This window comes from Mastigoproctus giganteus, chromosome 10, assembly GCF_048544385.1.
Source record: "Mastigoproctus giganteus isolate SK-2022 chromosome 10, ASM4854438v1, whole genome shotgun sequence".
Classification (NCBI taxonomy): domain Eukaryota; kingdom Metazoa; phylum Arthropoda; class Arachnida; order Uropygi; family Thelyphonidae; genus Mastigoproctus; species Mastigoproctus giganteus.
In genome coordinates, this window is record NC_143584.1 from 48,101,571 (window position 1) to 48,124,954 (window position 23,384).

General features: G+C 36.0%; 2 protein-coding genes across 2 annotated transcripts in view; one reads left to right on the forward strand and one right to left on the reverse strand.

Annotated features, from left to right (window-relative positions):
• Nucleotides 1–23,384, forward strand: part of Polr1A (RNA polymerase I subunit RpI1) — a 476,971-nt gene that overhangs the window by 375,533 nt on the left and 78,054 nt on the right. Inside the window, exons 29-30 of the mRNA XM_090382924.1 lie at nt 4,939–5,019; nt 19,883–20,050. Of these exons, the coding sequence (XP_090239050.1) occupies nt 4,939–5,019; nt 19,883–20,050 (249 nt within the window). The remainder of the gene's footprint in view (nt 1–4,938; nt 5,020–19,882; nt 20,051–23,384) is intronic.
• Nucleotides 12,999–23,384, reverse strand: part of LOC150079024 (cytosolic carboxypeptidase 6) — a 591,251-nt gene continuing 580,865 nt past the window's right edge. The window contains exon 12 of the transcript XR_016547524.1: nt 12,999–13,043. The gene's annotated coding sequence lies outside the window, so the exon portion shown is untranslated. The remainder of the gene's footprint in view (nt 13,044–23,384) is intronic.

The window sequence follows — 23,384 nt, forward strand, 5'->3', positions numbered from 1 at the left end:
ACACCAATGGAAACAGTGAAAGGAGTGAAGGTGGAGTTGGGTTTCTGGTCCATAAAGATTTAAAAAACAACATTTTGGAATTCAAAAGTACATCACCAAGGGTATCAAGACTAATAATCAGGATTTCTAATTGTACAAGCTAAAGGTTATAATGATTTATGCACCAACATCGAGCCATAATGATGAAGAGGTTGAAGAAATGTACACCGAAATTGAGAGTTTTCTAGATGAGAAGAAAACCCACTACATTATCATTATGGGGGACTTCAATGCTAAGGTTGGAAAAAGACAAAACAGTGCAGAAAAGGGAACTATAGGAAATTTTGGAATTGGTGAAAGAAATGAAAGAGGTGAAAGACTTGTGGAATTTGCAGAATCTCAAGGATTGTCAGTAATGAACACTTTTTTCAAGAAAAGGGTGAATAGAAAGTGGACATGGAAGAGTCCAAATGGCAAAACTAAAGAACTAAAGTGGTCTTGGGCAGGACATAGCTCGAAGACATGATGACAGATGGACTAAGAAAATAACAGAATGGTACCCAAGAGGAGCTCAAAGAAAACCTGGAAGACAACGGCGGAGATGGATAGATGAAATTCATGAGTTCGTGGGTAGTAAATGGATGGCCATTGCACAAAACAGAAGGAACTGGAAAGTTGCTGGAGAGGCCTTCATCATGCAGTGGATTGAAAATGGCTGATGATGATGTGTCAACTCAAAGTCCTCATTTTTTGCTACAATAGCCACTATTAGCAAAATATTGATGTTGAAAATGATTCAAATGAATGGAAAGCTTTAAGTAACTTTAAGGGGTGTGTCAGAATAGTGAATTATATGTAAGTACTTAGTCTAAACTGTGTCTACAGTAATATCAGGAGTGTTGTCAATAAAATGGGAGAATTTGAAGTCCTGGTCAGGACAGTTAATGCTGACATAAGAGCTAATGGACAATGAGTTTCACTCATCGTCCATTAGCTCTTATGTCAGCATTAAGATTAGGAATCTATTTAGATCATGTATAATCTATTTAGGAAGGATAGACAAGGTAGAGAAGGAGCAGGGAGTGGTCATGCTGTTTATCAAAAGGAGCTTGAGCACGACTGACTAAAGCTTGCCTGGATTCAGAACTTATGCATGCCAGCATAGAATGCGTGTGTTGGATGCAAAGGTAAAATGAGAATGGGGGTATGCTACTGATCAGAATATTGTGTAGAGTATAATGAGCATGCAAATAGAAAGGGCAAAAAAGTGTGAATATCTTAAGGATGATTTTAATTTGTCCTTTATTAATTGGAGAAAGTTGGAGGGGAACTCATCATGGGAAACAGTTTTTATATAAACTAGATGACTGCATCAGCATTTTCAAGAAAATAAGTGTAAGAATATTCTAGACCTGATTGTTATCCATAAACCAGATGATATCATCAGGCTCTCAAACTAAAGGAACCATTAGCAGGAAGGGATGATGCTGTCTTTAGTTGGATGACAAAGAAAGAGGTTGCAGTTTAAGGTAAAGGCATCGGGTTTAATTTCAGGAAAGGGGTATATAACAGTTTAAGATGCTACATAGTCTCTGTCAACTGGGCAGTTGCAGAGAGAGGGGCTGGTTATAGTGGGCTCAAGAACGCAGCAGTGGACAATTGAAAAAATATTCTGTATCCTACTGGAATATGGGAAAAAAAGCACAAGTCCATAGGCCCCAAATGCCAAGTGTGTTTTTTTTTTTTTCTCTCTCTCTTCTTCCCCCCGTGAATATATAGCGCTCTCCCAAAGTGATATAGTTTTATTTCTTTTCCTAGTGTTACCTGCTCTTTTGTTTACTTTAAGTGGTTCTGTACTTTAAAGGTCAAAAGGAAATCCACCTTTCTTTTTTTTTTTTTCTTTTTTTTTTTTTTTTCTTTTTTTTTTTTTCTTTTTTTTTTTTTTTTTTTCTTTATTCTATATATTCATTACTAACTCTCTACTTAAGTTAACAACTGCTTGGTCACTAGTGGCACTGCTCCTGCCTCCACGTGGCAGGGGTGGTAACCTGGAGGACAGGACAACCCTCGGCTAAAAGGAGCAGTGATGGAAACAAATGAATTTCCATGTTTAGAGCCAAAGAGTTCTCAACAAAGTGAAAATCATTTCTCTCTCTCTCTTGAAGAGAAAAAAGTCTTTGGCAGACAGGAATCCCCAGCATTCCTGATAATGCATTCTCTGTCAACACAACCTGTGGGCAAGCTCTCCCCTTTCATCTTTCAGAGATGCCTTGAACATGCAACAGACTTGCCAAAAATGGTGAAATTAATAATAAATCTCTATTAATAAATCTCCAATCTGGAGATTTATTAATAGACCACCAATCCTTGACACTCTGAACTATTATTACATCTGCCATCTTTCAGTGAAATCCCAGTTCAAATCACACCACATACCACCCTCAGTTCCTCAAAGGGAATGATCACTGAATGGAATTTATTGAATGTTCCTGAACATGTTCCTGAAGATGGAATAGTTCAGGAACTTAAAGATCAAAAAGTCACTCAGGCAAAAATTATCACTATCCTAAAAGATGGCAGTTTAGTCCCTACCTGGAGTATAATTTTAACTTTCAGTTCTCCAAACCTACCAGCTTCAGTCAAGGCAGGATGTTTAAACTGTCGCGTTCAGCCATTCCCAGACAGTATGCCGTGGAGACGCAACATGTGGGTATAAAACTCATACACAAACAGAATGTAAGGCATCAACTCTACAGTGTCCAAATTGTAAGGGCAACCAACCATCTGGCATATCCCAAAGACTGCGACCTCTGGAAGTTGGGGAAAAAATGTAAAATAAAATTGGAAATAAAATTTCCTACCAAGAGGCAAGAAAACAAGTAAAATTAAGTATGCCAAAATGTACCTATGCTTTTGCTACTTACAGTCACCAATTAGTAGCATGTCATATGGAAGTGTCCATCACTCCAGACACATTTATCTCAGACTTGGCTCAATCAGTCCTCTTGGTCCCAGCATCCATCTCCACCAAATGTAGTAGACCAATGCAATAATACACCACTGACAGTTCCATTCCAGAGACTTCTCCATTGTCAAGCAATGGATAATTTGCAGAAATCATATCCTGTTGAGGTGAAGCAATCTCATCTATCAATAATGTACACAGATGATACAACCAACCAAGAAGATCTGTTTGAAATACATGCAGATGATGATGTGGAAGAAAGCAATGACTCAGAATGGCCTAATTTTTCAAGAAAAGAAAAATCAAAACTTGACAGATATAAAAAATCCACTCACAAAAAAACACACTCATCTTCCGCTCACAAAACTAAATAATGGAAAAATAATACAATGAAATTGCAGAGGTTTTCACACCAATATTGATGATATCTATGAATTAATTCACCATTGCAATTCTGCTACCATATGCCTACAAGAAATGAATTTAACACCAAAAATTTCCTTTTCAGTCAAAAACTATATTTTAAGAAAAGATCAATCTGAAACTAACAGCCCCCATGCCTGAGTAGCTGTACTCTTGGAATCATGAGTCCCCTCCAGTTGCATTCCATTGCAAACACCATTAGAAGCTGTTGCTACGTGCATAGTAATCGGTGTCACATCGACAGTGGTCTCAATATATCTTCCGCCAAACCATCTACGCACAATTTAGGGTCTGGAAAATCTTATTTCTCAATTAGTCTACTATCTGTCTCTTAGGAGAATTTTAATGGCCATCATCTATCGTGGGGTTCTCTGGTCTCAGATGGACGTGGTGAGCTTATTGAAGTGCTACTTGACAGAGAGAATTCGACACTATTGAACACTGGCTTACCCACTTACATCCATTCTCCTACTGGGTGAGCCACTGCTATAGATCTGCTCTCTGATCCTCGTCCCAACTATAAGGTGGACAGTACAGGACAATCCTCTAAACAGTGATCATTTCCCCCTTATTTGTAGGATTCAAACCACCCAGGCCAAATGAAATGGAGATTTTCCAAAGCGAACTGGAAAAATTTACCAATCATGTATCTTTTGATGAGGATATTATTGAGTCTTCTGCTATTGACACTACCGGCGGTAGTGTCAATAGCATATTACAACACTGGTACTAACAGCTGCAACAGCTACCATCCCACAGTCTCAGATAAGAAACCATCAGTATAACAATCACTGGTGGAATGGTGATTGTAACAAAGCAAAAAGGGGGGGAATGCCACATGGAATTGTAACAAAGCAAAAAGGGAAAAAAAGCAAAAAGGCAAAAAGTGATTGTAACAAAGCAAAAAGGGAAATGCCACATGGAACACTTTCTGCAAATATCCCACCACTGCCAACCTTATCAACTTCAAGGGAATGCTGTTTTAATGGTTGTGAGGAGTATTTTCATTGGGCTCCTTGATATCAGTGGGGCAATATTTGTATGTCATCTGACTGGAAATGTTTTCTAGCCAGGTGCATCCTTTCATGGTTGCAGCATATTCATCAATGATTAGGTTCTTCTAACACAATAATGCATCATCTCACAAGGCCAGAATTGTACAGGACTAGTTCCAGAAATTTCAAAGTGAATTCAACTTATTGCAGTGGCCCACCCAGTCTCCCCATCTAATTAAATCTTCAGAGTAGTGATCTGCAGGCATCTGCAACAGTTGTAGAAACAGTTCAGTGAATGTGAACCAGCATCCCTCTGGCACAGTTACACTCCTTGAACTAATCCAAAAAAAAACCTTGACTGTTCTGATGACTAGGGGAGGGGGGGACTTGCTTTTTATTTTATTTATTTTTTAATTTGATTCTTTCTATTATTATAAAAATAAAATTAGAAAGGTAGACACCTTGAAATGTTCACTAATAAAGTACAATTTTCTTTGGCATGTTAATAATTTTTTTTTTTTTTTGTTCGTTTGTTTGTTAGAGTTAATTTTTATAAATGTTTTACCTTTTCATAAGGCTGTACTAGGAATTCATCAGTGGGTAAGAGATTATCAGTTTGATGCATCTAAAGGCCATTGGTGTAAGATTACTCTTGAGGTAGTGTATATTTCTGCTTTTACTTTATTATACTGTGTTGGATATAAAGTTTATTCCAAGACATTAATATTTTTAATCTGCAAAGTTGTACTGTTAATTGTTATTGAAGGTTTACCGAATAGTTACAAAGAAATGGTTTTATGTGAGCTGCCATATAAGGATATGAAATCAGAACTTCAAAATTATAATATAACTAATGATATATGGCCTCAAAGAAATTGTAAGAACTCTGCAAGACGTTTTCTTTTGCAGCCAGCAGAATTTAAACTGCATTATATAAGCATAGGGTGCATGACAGTTTGCTGTATGCGACAATTTGGTGTATGACAGTTTGATGGAAAAAAAGGTTACAGCAATTTGAGAATGAAGATTCGTAAATTCTAAATGAGAATTCAGTGTATGACAAAGCAAGACCAAAAATGAAAACTTTTAACATGCTGTGCTGTACATAGTTAATTTAGTGATCGCAGTATACTTTATATTTTTGATAGAACATGCTAACCCCTTTGTTTTTGGGGATTTTAGCATGTATGCATAAAGCACCTATTATCTTTCCCAGGTGGGTCGGAAAACTGCTAGCTTGGGGGCATACAAGGACTAAAAGATTAACAGTAAAAGATTAACAGAGGTAGTAGTAGCAGTGGCATGTGATGCAAGAAAGCAAGTGTATGAGCTTATGCAGCATCAGCCAAAAAAAAAAAAAAAATCACACCATTCCCTCCAAATGCCTGTCCAGTTCCTCCTTAAATTTATTTAACCTATCAACTTCCACAACGACAGATGGAAGTTTGTTCCAGCAATTAACCACCCGCTGGCTAAAGGCAAATTTCTGCACATCTATTCTACCTCTTCCTTTCTTAATTTGAATTTATGCCCCCATAAGTTCGTAATCTTGAAATCACAGGTGAAAGTGATTCTTGCACTGCTTCTATTGGAATGAGCAGAAACCTGGAAAACAAGATGCAGGATGTTTCAGAGATTGCTGGAAGTCATTGCGGTACAAGTAAACACATGGGTTGTGTTAGGGTAGCTAAGAATATGAACAGGTGCATGTATACTTGCGTGTACACCAATGCTAGGAGTTTGGTAAATAAATTTGATGAATTTGAGGTATTGCTCAAAGCATCAAGGGCAGATATTGTTGGGATATCAGAGACGTGGTGTCACACAGATATAAGGAATGCAGAACTGGAATTTGGGGAGTACAACGTCTACAGAAAGGATAGACAGGATAGGAAGGGAGGAGGGGTTATGCTATTAGTTAAGAAACACATAAAATCCAAGGAAGTGAAGCCAATCAACATCGCTGGACAGTGCAGTGTCGGGTCAGTTTGGTGTGACATAAGCATTGGGAGATCAAAATTGAGATTAGGAGTGTGCTATAGGCCTAATGACTCTGACGAGTATAATAAGAAAATGTACAGGGAAATAGAGTGGGCCAGTAAATCAGAGAGTCTTATAATGGGGAATTTTGATTTCCCAGATATTGACTGGAATTTGTGGGTTGGTCACTCACACACTAGCAAGGCTTTTGTGGATTTATTGGATGATTGTTTTCTACATCAGCATGTTCGGGAGGCAACTAGAGGGAGTAATATACTTGATTTGATTATCAGTAGTGATTCTTCATGCATTAAGAATCTGCAGATAAAGGAACCACTAGGTGGCAGTGATCACAGTGTGCTGAAGTGGGATTTACTCAAAGAGGTAACTACCATCAGGGGTAAAGGGAAGGGTTATTGCTTTCATAAAGGCGACTACGATAGTCTGAGACAGTATTTAAATTCTATATACTGGGACCAACTGATGATGTTACCAACGGCAAATTCAAAATGGGAAGCATTCAAAGAACTTATCTTGGAAGCTACTAGGTTTTACATACCAACCAAGAAATATTGTTCAAGGTTTAGGCCTAAATGGATGTCAGATGAACTAATGAGACACATGGCAGAGAAGAAAAATGCATGGGATACATATAAATTAACACGTGACACAGAAGCCTATGATAGATATAAGCTGGTCTGTAACCAAGTCACAAAAGAGGTTAGGCAGGTAAAGGCAGATTATGAGAAATCTTTGGCAAAGGATGCAAAGAAAAACAGCAAAGAGTTCTTTACTTATGTAAACTCTAGAAGGAAGGGGATGAATCAGATTGGTCAACTTGATATCGATGATTCAACTGTTGTTGATCCTGCTCAGGTAGCTAACAAACTAAATGAATATTTTGCATCAACATTCACACATGAGGAGTTATTCAGTGAGGGGAATGCCAGGAGGTGTATACAACTCTGGCAGTAAGCTAGATAATCTTGTAATAACTGAGAGTAAAGTGGAGGAGAAATTGTTGAAAATAAACACAAGAAAGGCAACTGGGGTGGATGGGATCTATCCAGTTATATTAAAGGAGGCAGCAAAGGAAGTAAGCAAACCCTTAGCCATAATTATGAGAGCTTCCTTGGACTCAGGGGAGGTACCCATAGACTGGAGATGTGCAAATGTGACCCCAATTCACAAAGGAGGATCAAAGGGCGACACAAGTAATTATAGACCTGTTAGTTTAACTTCTGTTCCAGGAAAATTAATGGAGGCACTGATTAAAGAAGCACTGCAGGATCATCTAGAAAAGACTTCAGTTATAGCTCGGACACAGCATGGTTTTGTTAAGGGAAAGTCTTGCCTGACCAATTTCATTGGATACTATGATGCAGTCACAAAAGAGCTGGATGCAGGGAATAACTTTGATATTATATACTTGGATCTTAGAAAGGCTTTTGATACTGTTGCACATGGAACACTGCTGCACAAATTGGAGCAGTGTGGCATTGGAGGCAAATTGCTGCTATGGATAAAGGTGTGGTTGAGGGGGAGAAGACAGAATGGTAATCAATGGACACTGCTCATCGTGGACTAATGTTATTAGTGGAGTCCCTCAGGGTTCAGTGTTGGGTCCATTATTGTTTTCTGTATTTATAAATAATATTGATGATGGTATATCAAGCTTAATGTCCAAGTTTGCAGACGATACAAAGATTGTCAGGGTTGTTAAGGACACTAATGATGCTATGCTGCTGCAACAGGATCTGGAAAGGCTGAGCAGATGGGCTGAAAGGTGGCAATTGAAGTTTAACATTGACAAATGTAAAGTACTACATATGGGAAACAGCAATCCCAGAGCAACGTATCAACTCTGTGATACTACACTGACAGTGGTAGAGAATGAAAAGGACCTGGGGGTAATTGTGCAGGCAGATATGAAGTTCTCTGAGCAGTGCAGACGGGCTGCAAGAGTTGCTCATGGTGTCTTGTCAATGATATACAGATTTTTCTAGCAGGGATAAGGAGGTGATTATTCCCTTGTATAAGGCAATGGTCAGGCCACACCTTGAGTACTGTATACAGGTCTGGAGGCCTCATTTCAAGAAAGATGTAGAGCTGCTGGAACGAGTACAGAGAAGGGCAACAAGATTAGTGAATGGAACAAAGGGTTGCTCTTACGAAGAAAGGCTTAAGTTTTGCAAATTACAGTGTCTGGAGACTAGGCACTGGCGAGGTGATCTGATAGAGGTGTATAAAGCCTTGAATGGTTTGAGCATGCTCAATGCTGATGTGATTCTTCCTCTTGCTCAGAATAATCACCTGAGAGGGCATAAATTCAAATTGAGGAAAGACAGATGTAGGAAAGATGTGCGGAAATTTGCCTTTAGCCAGCGGGTAGTTGGTTGGTGGAGCAGACGTCCATCCCTTGTTGTGGAAGTTGATAGCCTAAATAAATTTAAGGCTCAGTTGGACAGGTATTTCGAACGAACGGAGGGGTGAAGTGGAAGTTTTTTTTTTTTTTTTTTTTTTTTTTTTTTTTGGCCGATGCTGCATAAGCTTGCTTTCTTGCATCATATGCCTCTAATAATGCTAATGTCTCTCCATCCATATTAATAATGTGACTCCTCATGGATGAAATGGATTTTCAAAATTTTACATTTGGCTATTTTTCCATCCCAAATTTCATTAAAATTTTACCAGTATAAATCGAACTGTTATTATTTCTTTGACCATCTATCTGTCTGCATGTTCCAGTGGTTTCGCCCAACTCAGTGGATGGATTGTCATAAAATTTTATATTTGCCTCTTTTATAACAATTTGTTGAGCCTTTCCAGATTTAATTTAAATCTGGATAGTACCATAGATTGGTTGAGTATTATCTTCAGCATGACTGTCCATCCATGGTCTAAAGTTATTACAATGTGGATAGAGTTTCCAACCTGTCTGTGAGTAGGATCAGCTTGAATACTCTGGCACAGAGTAAATTGATAAAAAAAAAAATATATTGTTTTAAAATATATTACAAATTTGTATTTTCTGTTATTTTCTAAATTACTGCATTCCTCTTGTGTAAGTGAAGAAAATGTTCCTTGGTTTTGCAAACCTTTTACTTCATTGATTTTCTTTATTTCTGCTCTGTGTGTGATACACCAAATTGTCATATACATATTCCCAGGGGCTCACATCTGGTGAGTATGGGCTTGGCACACCCAGGGTCCTGAGCTGGATATCATCATTCTTCTCTTTCTTGGTGATTCCTTTCTTCTCTCTCTCTTTCTCTCTCTCATAGGGAATTTTTTTTTTTTTTTTGGCCGGTGCAACATAAGCCTGAGGCTTCCTTGCACCATATGGCTAATTATAATAATAATTGTCAAAATGTCATGCACACCAAATAACCTTGAAAAACAAATTTAACTGAACTATTTATTGTACACTAAATTATCTTATGACCAACTGACATGATCCTCTAAGCATAATCAAAGGATAATGAGGTTAAAATTAGTGCCACTGTCAAATGGAAGCATTATTGCTCTCATCGAGAAATGCTGTTATACTGATTTGGGGGGGGTGGGGTTAAAGTGCCTACATATAATTCTTCCCCAGCTGCTCTACTTTTCTGTCTCTTCCTTCCTTGTGGGGGGGGGGTCATAAATTATGGATGCTTTTCCATCAGCTCAGTTTACAAGTGTTAATTCTTTATTTTGTGCTGACCTCTAGCCATTAAAAGGCTGTATGAGTTGCTGTATATATAACCTCTCTCTCTCTCACACACACACACACACACACACACACACACACACACACCACCACCACCATTTCTGTACTGTATTTTTTTTTACATATATACTGTACTTGCCATTACTCACTTTTATGAGTTTTATTTAAAAATATTGCCCTCCATCATGATGTCCAAGTTCCCATTAATTTCACCAGCTATTACCACCAAGCCGACCGGGCTAGCCGAGTGGGTAAAGTACCTGCCCGGCAACCCAAAGGTCGCGGGTTCGATTCCCGCCTCGGGCTTGGATCAAAGTACTGCAAAAACCTTGGGAGGTGCAATATGGCCACAGAAGCCGATGCGCCAACAACTACCAAATCAAAAAAAAAAAAAAAAAAAAAGCTATTACCACAGGCAAGAAGTCCAGACGATCTGGACGTCTTGGTACAAAGTCAGATATTGTGAAAAATTATGATAAATGTGAGCGCATAACAGGTGCTCACTTTTTTTTTTTTTTTTTTTTTTTTTTTTAAGATTCACCTTATTCAAAATAAAGTGACATATTCAGAGAATACACTGCACTTGCTAGCTACTCCAGACAGATACTCTTGGAGCTGTATTTCAAGTAAGTAAATTATAACAATAGAGAAGGTGGAAAAAGCAAAATCATTGTGCCAAGATTTAAATGATTGAGGGCCAAGAAAATTATTCAATCAGACAAGAGACATTCAAGATGAGTCGTGGCATGTGTTTTAACTTTTTTGTGAGTACATGTATAAATTTAATTTTACATGCATGGGCCTAGGGAGTACACATATAGATTTGTTTTTCAAGGTTGTTTCATATACAATTGGAGTAAAGCTTCTGCTTTACTCCAGTTTACTCCAGCATGGAAATAGCTTTGAAATTTGGAGAAGGAAGAGTTGTTCCTGTTGGTTGGTGTCCAGTTTGAGTTTTAAGAAGCCAAAATTCTCTGGAATTCAGATTTAAAAACTATATTAAATTATAAATAAATAAATAGATATAGAGAGAATATAATGTAGTAAAAAACAATGATAGCCACATGCTGTTTTCTTTCTGATTTGATTTTTTATAGCAATTCCACTTTAATGTTGAACAATTAGATCAAAATAAGAAAAAATTAATATTTATAATTTTTTTAAAAATTCCATGAAAAAATTCCTTCCACAAAGCTAACTGCAGCAGAAACCTCACTACCATAAATCCACACATGTTAAAAAACTTATTAATGAATTATGCTGATGCTGAGATGACTCAACATTTACCAGATGAATTGAAGAAGATAGTGGGAAAAGGTATTTAATTTAGATGAAACTGGGCTTTTCTTGAAGAACAGTCTGGTTTCATCTACCAAAGGAGAGAAAAAGATGCCATAGTGTTTTGGACTACAGGAACTCCCCAACTTACATAAGGGTTGCATTCCACAGAACACTATGTAAGTTGGAATTTCCCCCATGCTTGTGCAGCACTCGCATCTGTGCTCACTGAATTGATTGAATCAAAAAAGAAATGTTCGACAAATATATAAATAGAATTATTTATTGTATATATTCAATTTTTTTATCTCGTGCACAAGAAAAATTACAAAAGTGTGCAATTCAGAAAATTTCAAAATTATAAAATTACAAAAAAAATAGAGCAGACTTGGGGCAGAAACACTATTATCACGTCATGTGAATCTTGTCGTATTCCTGTCACAGAGTAGTACTCCGTGGTTCCCTGTTTAGTGTAAACTGCGAAGTTGGTCGGAGAAGAAACTGTAACGTAGGGTGGCCAGATTAAACATTTGATCTTGAGGTACTCATGCCTATGTTTGGAGTATTCAGTCCTCGTTTTGGGGTACTCGCATTATATCTTAAGAAAACCGAACAATTTTAATAACAATCATTTTATTTCTATATTTTGTTGATTTTTACAAGTTCGTGGAATGCAAAATTAGTCAAATTTAAATAAAATTAACCGAATAAAGCCTGTGCTTTAATTCATTTAATTTGGAAAATTTTATTGCAAAAGTTAAACACTAAAGGAAACTTTTATAAATATTAACATCAAATATTTTACATAATTGTTTACAATACACATTCAATAAACCTGATTTATTTTATCAAAAAGAAAATATTTACCTTGCAATACTTTTCATTTGATCTAATTTTCTTTAACAGTTTTTCATTTTTTAGTACATAATGCATAAAATTCTTTGCATGGCATATTGTGATTGGTTTTCTGCGACAGTTCTCCTTCAACATTTTTTAGGTCTAATTTATTTCTATCCTTTTTCCATGCATTAAACATTGAGCTAAATACTCGCTCACGCATTGCATTTGAGTGAGGCAAAGCAAAAACAAAATTAATATTTTTTTCTGTATTACATACTTCGTACACGTTTAATTTTTATCCAAACATCTGTGGTATTTTTAGTCTTTTGTCTCAATATTTCTACGGAATGATTTCAACAGAACATATTCTTCATACAGCAAATCAATATTGAAATGGGGAATTTTAAATAGAAACGTTTGTTGCCTGAGCCTTTAACCATTACAACAAAATAAAAAAGTAGTCAAGTAGAATGTAAAAGGTTACAAAATAAGCATAATATGAATATTCTACAACCCTCTTTGTAAATAGGATAGAATGTCATATTTGAGTCTTTAATTAAGGGTGCATTTCAACAACTTTATTGTCAGTTAATTCTTTCTTCCTAAATAATCATCTCAACAGGGTGTTTTATGATTTCTACTTTTTTCAAATGTTAAAAAAGGGGTATCTTGGAAATTTTATTATACTTCCAAACGGGGTACATCTGGCAACCTGTAACATTGTATATGTGTCATTCTCTTTGAGGAAAGCTGAAGCGAAATGAATTGCCACAGTTCATCCTCTTCAGATTTTGAAGAAGATTTAGAAAATGCATGCGCTTTTCTTATAGCCGGGAAAACAAAAGAGTGTGCAATGGATACGTGACATCAACTGGAAGAGAACAGAAAAAGGCAAATTCTATCATTTACTGCAGGACTTGAAAAAGATAAATCATTTTAGGATGTACTTGTGGATGAATAGAGAAGAATTTAATTTCCTATATAATCCAATTAAGGATTACATTCAAGGGCAAAATATGCAATTTTGAAATTCAGTCAGTGCTAAGGAAAAATTAGTTATATGTTTAAGGAAAGTTAAAATACTGCAAGTTTAATTTTGAATAAGGACTTATTCTGTCAAAATACAAAACAAAAATTTTTAATGAAATTTAATAACAAAAAACCGCTTCTAAACCCTAAAAATTGAATTTGTAAGAAATTGTTATGAGTTGTGCAAATTGAAATGATGGACTTGTTCGTCCTCTCAATTTGTAATTCTGTTGGCCATTTTTGAGTGTCCCTGTGACTGGACATTTGCGGTGAGTATGCCGAGTAGCTGGTCGAAGTGGAGGGTGCTTTGGAATAGGCACAGGAGCAACATCCTTGATGTTGTTGTTATTTGTTTTCGGATATTCTTACTTGTGCACTCAAAACAGATTATTTACTTCAAGCAATTTGAAGTAAATAAATTCAGTGCTCTCCGAGCAATAAAATAATGCTCCCCCACATTTTACGTTAGATATGTATACAATTGAGGTCTCGTGAAGTGATAATAGTGTGCTTCCGCCCTACTGACGTTATGTCAGTAAGTTTTACTTCTCGAGCATTGTTGCCAGAATCAACATCTGTAACTGATAAGTACTGCTGCAGAGGTTGAGGACTGTGGAAATTTAGAAGGGGTTGGCCACTCAACCTTATGAAAGAACATATTAATGGATGACTGGACAGTGGCTTTTTTCTTTTCATTGTAGATTTCTTTGTAGCAAGCAAGCATATCATTCACCCCTCTGTTAACTTTTAAGAATCATTCGCTGTCAGGATCCATTTTCTTAAACCTCGCCATTGCTGATGCAATTTCACAAAATGCCATTGCCATCTCTCTCTGCTGATGAAGCATCTTGGCTCCTCATTTGGTTCATCTTGAGCTTCGTCAGCATTTTCTTCTTTCACTATCGCTACCCGCAAGTCAATTAGTTCTTCGTTAGATAATTCCTTCTCTTCTTCCTCTGTTAACTCCTCCACGTCTTTGGCAACAACCTCCAACTGAAGTAGCTTTGCAATCTTTACAATCTTATCTGTAACCTCTTCATATGATTTGTCTCTTTCAAATCCTTCGAAGCCTTTTACATACCATGGGCATATTTTCTTCCATGTGCCATTTAAATAACTTTTAGTAATTTCTGTCCAGGCCTTATTAATGTTTAAGATGGCATGGTAAATATTATAAGATTTCCAAAAGTCTCTTAGCATAATATTTTTCTCATCGTCTACTGCAGACAATGCCTGAGCAAGTGTTGTGCATAAATAGTATGCTTTTAAATTTTAAATAACACCCTGATCCATGGGTTGGATGAGTGAAGTTGTGTTTGGTGATAGAAATATGACTCTCACGTTCGAATTGAAATCATCCAGGAGCATTATCTAATAGAAGCAAAATCTTGAAAGGAACTTCATTGTATTTACAATATTTTTCAACCTCTGGAATGAAGCAACATTTAAACCAATCCTCAAAGAGTTGATATTGTTATCCATGCTCTCTGGTTTGAACTTTCAGTTTGTTTGGGTGGAAATGCATGGGTAGGGTGGCATTTATTGATGCCCTTAAATGCACGAGGATTTCCAGAATGGTACAGAAGCAGTGGTTTTAATCTGTAATCTCCCACTGCATTAGCCACAAGCAAGAGCGTGGCCCTATCTTTTGACGCCTTGAAACCTGGCATTGTATTTTCCTCTTTGGCAATGTATATTCAATCCGGCATTTTTTTCCGATACAGAGCAGTCTCATCAATGTTAAAAAATTTGCTGCGTTGAATAGCCACCTTCATCAATAATTTTTCCAACACATCACAAAATTTCTCTGCAGCTGCAGAATCTGCACTGACGACTTCACCGCATACTTTAACCTTGTGGAAACCAGCGAGATGCTTTAACCTATTAAACCTCTCATTGCTTGCCATGAACCTGGGTTGAGGTTCACCTACTTATCCTTAATATCTTTATAAATACTTGTTGGTTTTGCTTGAATGGCCATTAGACTCAGGGGCACTCGCATCTGAATCTGATTTTCTATCCATATTATTAACAGCTGTTCCATCTTCGATATAGCACCTGAGTGCTTTTTGTGATCACTGTTGATCTTAAGTGCGTTGATCATTTGACATGTTCTTTTATATGTGCACTGTCCTTTAATGCAGCGAGACCTAATTCCCTTGCAATAGATGACAAACTTTATCCTACTTTGTACTTCTTCATTTCTAAATGAATTTTGTTTTGTTTCCTGGCACTATCACTATTTGCACTTTTTGTTGGTCGCTTTCCATTCATCATTGTAATACATAAATAGGAATGAAGAGAAGTTTCTGAATATTGTTTTTTATACAATTGAAGATTTCAGTGAAGGGGAACACATTCACCATAATAGCATAAAAACCCACACAGTTGCAGTTATCAGTATTATCGCAAATGCAGTAAGATCGAGTTTACTACCCATTTATAATTAGATGCACTAACAGAAAAGCCAAGTAAATCAGAAAGCGCAAATTGTTTTTATTGTTTTATGGTCATGACCTCCAGAAACATGCTTTAGAGTAATATCACAAAGGCATTCAAAGTTGATTCTTATAACGGGAACATGTGATAACGATGAAAGGGTAGTGCAATTTCCATTATAAATATGACCTTTTAGAGAGATAAATAGTTTAGTAATATAGCGAAATTTTCAACTTCCAAGGACTTGGAACAAATTACAAAAAAAAAAAAAAAAAAAAAAGTGTTATTGGGTTCACATTACGATATTTTCACGTTTCACCTCCATTTATTCCTATGGGATGCAAAAAGCATTTCCACGATTTTTTTAAGCTTGCACCAGCCAGAAAAAACTTATGTAAAGTCGAATTTCCGTAAGTTGAGTATGACATAAGTATGGCTTGTAATGCAAGAAATCAAACTTACAAAGCATCAGTTAAAAAAAAAAAAAAAAATTTCATCCATCCATTTGCTCCAAAAGTTTGTTCTGTTCTTCCTTGAATTTATTTAAGCTATCAACTTTCACAATGACAGATGGAGTTTGTTCCAACAATCAACTATCTGCTGGCTAAAGACAATTTCTACATATCTATCCTACAATTGTCTTTCCTCAATTTGAGTTTATGCTCCCTCAGGTTTGTAATCTGAGCAAGAGGGAGAATCCCATCAACATCTGATCTGGATGACAATGATTCTCAAGCAGCTTTAACAAAAATTCTTATGTGATGCTTATGTCATATGCTAATTGAACAAACTGTAGAGATGCTCAAAGGTGATCCGAATGTAGCCTTCACACAAGCAGAAAACTTGTAGACGTGCTTCATTGCTGTAAGGATTTCTATAATATAGAAAAACAAGCTAAACATATGCTGTCTGATACTTTCTTCAAGCTCGGGGATCCAAAGACTCAGTGGTCAATTTTAGATAACCCACTAAATATTGACCAGTATCTGCTCATCTGTGGAATAAAAATGATTGTTACCACTTAGAGAAATTTGCATAAGGTTGTCATTTGTTGGATACCTATGAACAAATTCCAGTTTCTGTTCTTTTTAGCAAGGCAACATTAATCATCATCATCATTTATTAGCTTGTCTACATGTAGTAGCATGGCCTTGAAGTAGTAGTATGGCATTGGTTGCAGCTGTTAAAATCTGCCTAGTAATGTGCTCATTAATATCTTTAATATGTTGGTACCTGATAATTTGGTCATAAAACGAGATGCTAGAAGCAAATAAGTGAGGCAGAGAAACTCTTAGATCTAATTCATTTCCACTATAACAAAGAATAAGATATCAGAATAATCTTGAATAAAATCAAAAAATGGAATGGCATATTCTCACTGACACATCTCTAGTCTTGAATTGGAATGGACAGGACACTGCCATTGCCAATGGAAATAGCAAATGCTTGGCAGAAACTTTTGCCCAGACCTAAACCATCATATCTGCAAATAAACTGCCTTTTTGACTGGATAAAATAAAAGAAGAGCAGCAAAAATTAAATTTCATATAGAAGAGATAGTGCAAGACTGTCTATTCCATATAATTAGCCTTTTCAATTTTCAAACTCCAGAAATCTCTAAGATCAGCAAACAGTACACACATGCCTCAATAGCCAAGCAAACTCTGAACTTGATACTGCTTTTTCTTAATTGGACCTCACTGAAAGCTGCTAACCTAGTTCTTGGCATCTTCAATAATCATAACCTTTCCTAAACCTAGAAAAGATCAGATGGATCCACACAGCTGTTTACCACAATCCCTCACCAGTTTCTTAGGCAAGACATTTAAAAGGATGATTAATATGCTATGCTAGCACAATCGATTGATATGCTATCTAGCATCCACAGCTATCATGAATGAGAATTGGTAGGCTTTTGAAAAAATTGGTCTGCATTAGATCTTATAGTCAAGGTGAAATCTAACATATGAAATTCTCATCTGAAATGAACATCTTGTCATGGTATACCTAGACATTAAGATGGCCTTTGATACTACCTGCCCACTATGGCATTCTTCAAGATCTGTCTGCTGTAGGGTTTTGATTTTGAAGTTGGCTGCTGATCATACAGTTTCCTCAAAATAGAACTTTTCAAGTGGAGTGCAGTTTTGCAATTGCAGTATGGTGTTTTTTTTTTTTTTTTTTTAAACCTATAGTACAATAGAAGGCATTCCTCATGGAACTGTAGTCATTTTCATTCAATAAGAATATTAATGTGGTACTCCTGAATTACATTGCATTTTAGTGCAAAAGCCTCAAGTTGCGTAGTGAGTTACCATGCTTACAAGTTAGTGCAAATGCATCAGATCTGCTTGCAGCTAACTACTAAATAGTTAAGATTGGCATCATTATGTATATCTCATATTGTGAATACCTTCAAAACGAGTTGCCATGATATTGCACTACTTTAAATAAGTAACTCTTCATCATAGGAGAAGACTATTGTTACTTATTCTCAGTGGATGCCACCACCCAGATGGCACTGTTTCGGAGCTAATTGGCTCCCTTTTCGGTGTTTGGGCAGGCACCCTGGTGTTGCAATGATGGCAAGGCAGTTGCGAAGTATAACCCCACAATATGAGAGATGCCTGATGGTGTGTAGTAATTTGAATTACGTCACATTTTAGGGCAAAACTCACTATGCAACTTGAGGCTTTTGCCCTAAAATGTGACGTAATTCAAATTACTACACACCATCAGGCATCTCTCATATTGTGGAGTTATACTTCGCAACTGCCTTGCTATCATTGTAATACCAGGGTGCCTGCCCACCCACCCACCCACCGAAGAGGAGCCAATCAGCTCTGAAACGGCGCCGTCTGGTTGGTGGCATTCTTCTTAGAATAAGTAACAATAGTCTTCTCCTATGGTGAAGAGTTACTTGTTTGAGGTAGTGCAATATCATGGCAGCTCGTGAAGGTATTCACAGTATGAGATATACATAATTGATGCCAATCTTATAACTATTTAGTAGTTAGCTGCGAGCAGATCTGATGCATTTGCACTTTGTAAGCATGTGATACTCCTGTTAATGTGATATTACTTGACCTTTCAGTGTCTTGCCATTCACAGAATTTACATTCCATTGAAAGAAAACTGGATGCAGTAATCAATAAAGCAAATAGTTATAAACATCACATAATGGCTATAAGTATCAAAAGTCATGTCCTGCACGTTTGTAAATAGTGCCATCTACATTCAGAACCTGAATTTATAGTGGAAACCCTACCAATACCGGTTATGAGGGGCCACTTCCTGGGCACTAAACTTGAATTTCAGAAAAATATATTAAAAACAGGAACACTCTGATGAAATTAATTTCTTTTAGCTAAATTATAATGTGTTCTGATTATGCTGAAGATTTTTAAAATAATTTCCCAGCTGTCAACATTGTTCACAGTTGAGAAATTAATTGTAGCTGGATGATTACTGGGTTAAATATATATTCAGTTTATTTTTCTATTCAAAAGGCCCTAATAAGTTGACTGATATATGTTATTTTGGTTTTTAGGAGCATTAACAACTAACGCCATATTGCTCCGGGGATATGCGGTGGTCATTTCCTGACCTTTCCGCATCCTCTGTATTTGGTGGTTACGGGCTCGAACCCCGGTCTAATCAAGAAGCGTGTGCTACGCACTGCTGCTCCTGCCCACCTGGCTATGGAGGCGCCGTCTGATATAATCAGTCAACTTATGATCAGAATGAAAGATATCTGAAGTCATTTATTATTAAGCTATTGGTACTTGGCATTAGTCAAAGGTTGACTTTAGCATCAGTGATTGCAAATGATGCAAGAAAGCAAACTTATACAGCATCATCAAAAAAAAACCTTTCCCATTTCACTTATCCATTCCAATAGTTTGCTAGGTCTTCCTTACTTAAACAGAAATCAAAATATTAATTATTTGAAATTATATTGACTACCAAGAAATCTAAGCAGAAATGTTACGACAAACAAGATTGAATGAGCTGCTTAAATTATTCTTTATAAATTAGTTGCTTGGTAGAAATCCTCTTCTTTAAAAGAATAGAAGAGGAATTTCTAATATGAAAATAGTGCATGGGGGAACTTCTTGATTAGTGTAGATTATGATTCTGTACCATACAATAATTTATATGAATAATATGAGTCAGACATTTTGCCATAATTTACTCTTTTTTTTCTTTTTTTTTTTTTTTCTTTTTTTTTTTTTCTTTTAGTTAGGATCTGAAGCAGGCAAAATAGATATGACGTCACTGTTAGAAGAATTGGCTCACAAAGCTGTTGTACATGAAACTCCTCATATTAAGAAAGCTTATTTGGTTAAAGATACTCATTCAACTGTAGGGTGCGGCAAAATGTTAAAGACTGAAGGAGTTAATATATTGGTAAATTTAATTAAATAGTCAAAATAATACATTAAAAATTACTTTGTCATGTTTTTTTTTATAGTTATTATTATTATTCAGATTACTTACAGTTGATAAATGTATTGCATAACATTGATGATAATCAGTGGCTTGTTGCTGATAAGAAAGTTCCTTAGCAGTTATTGGAACTTATCCACTAACCACTGAAATATAATAAAATTTTGGTGTATTCGATCATCTCGTTATTTGGATGTAACAAATGTCAAAGTTTTCAGTCATTAGGTATGATTTAATTGAAATTTCTAATATTCACACAAGCATAATATTGTCTTAAATTTCAACAATTAACTCAATGCAACAGGTTCACATCAGATTTTATTGAAGTTTAGGTTGGCAACTTTCCCACTCAGCTGGTCAGTAATACCTGGGCAGATGTCCAAGTGACTAGAACATTGGCACTACTTTGAATTTCCCCTCCTAATACCTTATCTATCAAGAATACAGAAGAATACTCTATTAAACATTTTGATCTCACTTCACATGTACAAACTAAAGCTAATTATCTAGATGTGGCCAAAACTTGCCTGAAAGATCAAACTGACTGACACGTAAAATCATTATCAATTACTGATTTTCCTGAATTCATCAGTAGATTCATCATAAATTAAATTATTCATCATGAAGTAGAACTACCCACAGACAGGTGGGTAGTTCTATTTTAGGTGCAGAATTTCTTCTCCTTTGAAAAACGGTTCTTGAAGTCATTGTCGCCATAATGAGACCTTCAGTGTATTTGAACTTAGTTTCTTAGAATAAGCCACTCCTTCTAATTGATATCTTTGTATCTGGAGCAGTGATCCATAGGAACTTTTATAAGTTTTTGATATTTTCAGAGCCTTGAGGATTTGAGGGTAGATCACTCGAAAAAGAACTTTAGTACATTTATATTTTTGGCCACCGTGAAAAATCAACAAAATCCAAAAATCAACAAAAAAAAAACTATTGAAGACCGGAAGATTCAGAATCAGTCAAATTTTTACCACTGCCTCCATCACAATACAGTTATATCCTTATTGTAAATTAATACAATGAGGATATATTGTATTGTGATAGACTTACAATATATCTTAATACATGGCTAGAGTAGTATCTTAATAGATGGCTAGAGTAGTAAGTTCTTTCAGTATATCTACGTATTTGATAGGATAGCAATCATCCAAACAAAGCTTCATCTAATCCAGGTGCCACATGAAAAATTCTTGAGACCTTGTGTGCATTTAGTTGAAATGTGGATATAAAAAAAATTGCATAGAGCAATCCCACAGAAGATTATATGCCAGAATGAGTTGGGTGGCAGGAGAAGACAAAAATACATGCGGTATGGTGAACAAACCTGATCCAGCTGTCCCGTTCTTTTACACTGTTATCTTGCCTGGAATTTTCTCTGCTGCTATACTTCTAAAGGCAGATCACAAAAAGAATTTCAGAGCAGCCCTTCCATCAGATGTTACAAATTCAGTGCCACAAACTAAATTTTAATGTATACTACTTCAGTCTTTTAAGGATAGCATCTCCTCAAAACCATTCTTCCGGGAACATAGAAAACAGCATGAACTTTCCAGCACTAAGAAAAGACAAGAAATCGCAGCATCATTGATAGAATCTTATACTCAGTAGGTATACACCATATCTACTAATCACAAATCAGTCTCTCTTGAATATCAGCTTTCTATTCATTATTTTTTTCCATGCTGCTGTACTTCATGTTAGATCTTTAGCTATTACTAAAGCCCTCTTGGCACCATTGATCCACCTTCCTCTCGGTTTACTTCTGGGCCTCCCGTCACCACCAAATACGGAGGATGCGGAAAGGTCAGGGAATGACCACCGCATATCCCGGAGTAATATGGCCTTAGTTGCTAATTCTCCTGAAAACCAAATAACTAACTAACTAACTAACTAACTTCTGGGCCTATTAACATTCATTTTTGTTCTGGATATTTGTTTAGCTAATCTCTCTTCCTCATCCTTTTTACTTACCCATACTTGTCTTTAGTTTGCTTCATTTACTTCGGAGTAAATATTTGTTAACCCAGAATATTTTCTTCCTCATTTGTAATATGATCTTGCCATTGTTTGCATCCATTAGTTTCATATATTTTTCTAAAATCTCATTCTGGAAGATTCTGATTTTTGATAAATTCTTTTTCTATATATCTACTTCTCATCTCTATAGATTAAATTTGGCTTAAAATAATCTTTACCTGGCAGTGGTGGGTCACCTTGATAGGTGCCCAATTTTTTAATTTTTAAAAAATGTTTTGGGGTTTTTTGAATTCTACTTAAACCATCAGTTCTCAAACTTTCTGAGCCCATGCCTCTCTTGAGTAAAACATCTGTAATTGTGCAATTTCTGATTTTTATGTTAATACAATAATTCAGACTCATGCAAGGTCAAATAACGTGTAAAAATACCCAAACCAATCACTCGTCATAATTGGATCCCAAGGATACGATCGTCAGGGATCACTATGTGTTCTCTTCATCAAAAATACCCCAAATATTTTCTATAATTATTTATATTAATAATATAGATCAAATAGTAGATGTCTTACATAAACTATTACATCATCCGCAATGTCCCTGTTAAATTATGGTCCCTCCCTGGGGCGTCGTGACACACAGTTTGAAAACTGTTGTCTTAAACAGTACCAATATTTCATCTTTTCTTAATAGATACAATATTAACTGCACGTACTTTAAGTTTTAATACAAAAATTTTAAATTTAAAAACATGCCATGTGTTTCACACCTTTTATTTTCAAAAAAACAAAGAAATATAAAACAAATTCTACTGAAGATTGCAAAAAAAAAAAAAAAAAAAAAAAAAGTAATTTCAGACAAAATAGGAACATCAATCTTCTCTTAGTATTTTCCATTTTGCACTTTAAAAGATTTCAATATGGAAAATTTCAAATATACACATGCATTTCTGTTTAATATGCATATAAATATTATTAAAAAGAAATCATAGTTGTATTTGATACTATTAGTTACTTCCATTTTCAGGTTTATTTCAAATTTATGCTTGTGCGAAGAGATGGTGCAAAGATGGTGGTGGGTCACTTCATGGGTTCGTACAAGATTTCTGTATGAAAACCACAAAAAAACCACTTCAGAAGCTATTGCAGTAAAAGCTTGACTATACAGCATTTTGGAAGGCAGAAAAAACTTCAGATTTTTCATCATTAGACTTGGCTAATCTTGTTTCTCTTCTCTGCACCCACTCAACAGCTCTACATCCTACTTAAAATGAGGCTTCTAAAATAGGCCACACCTTGGATACTATATA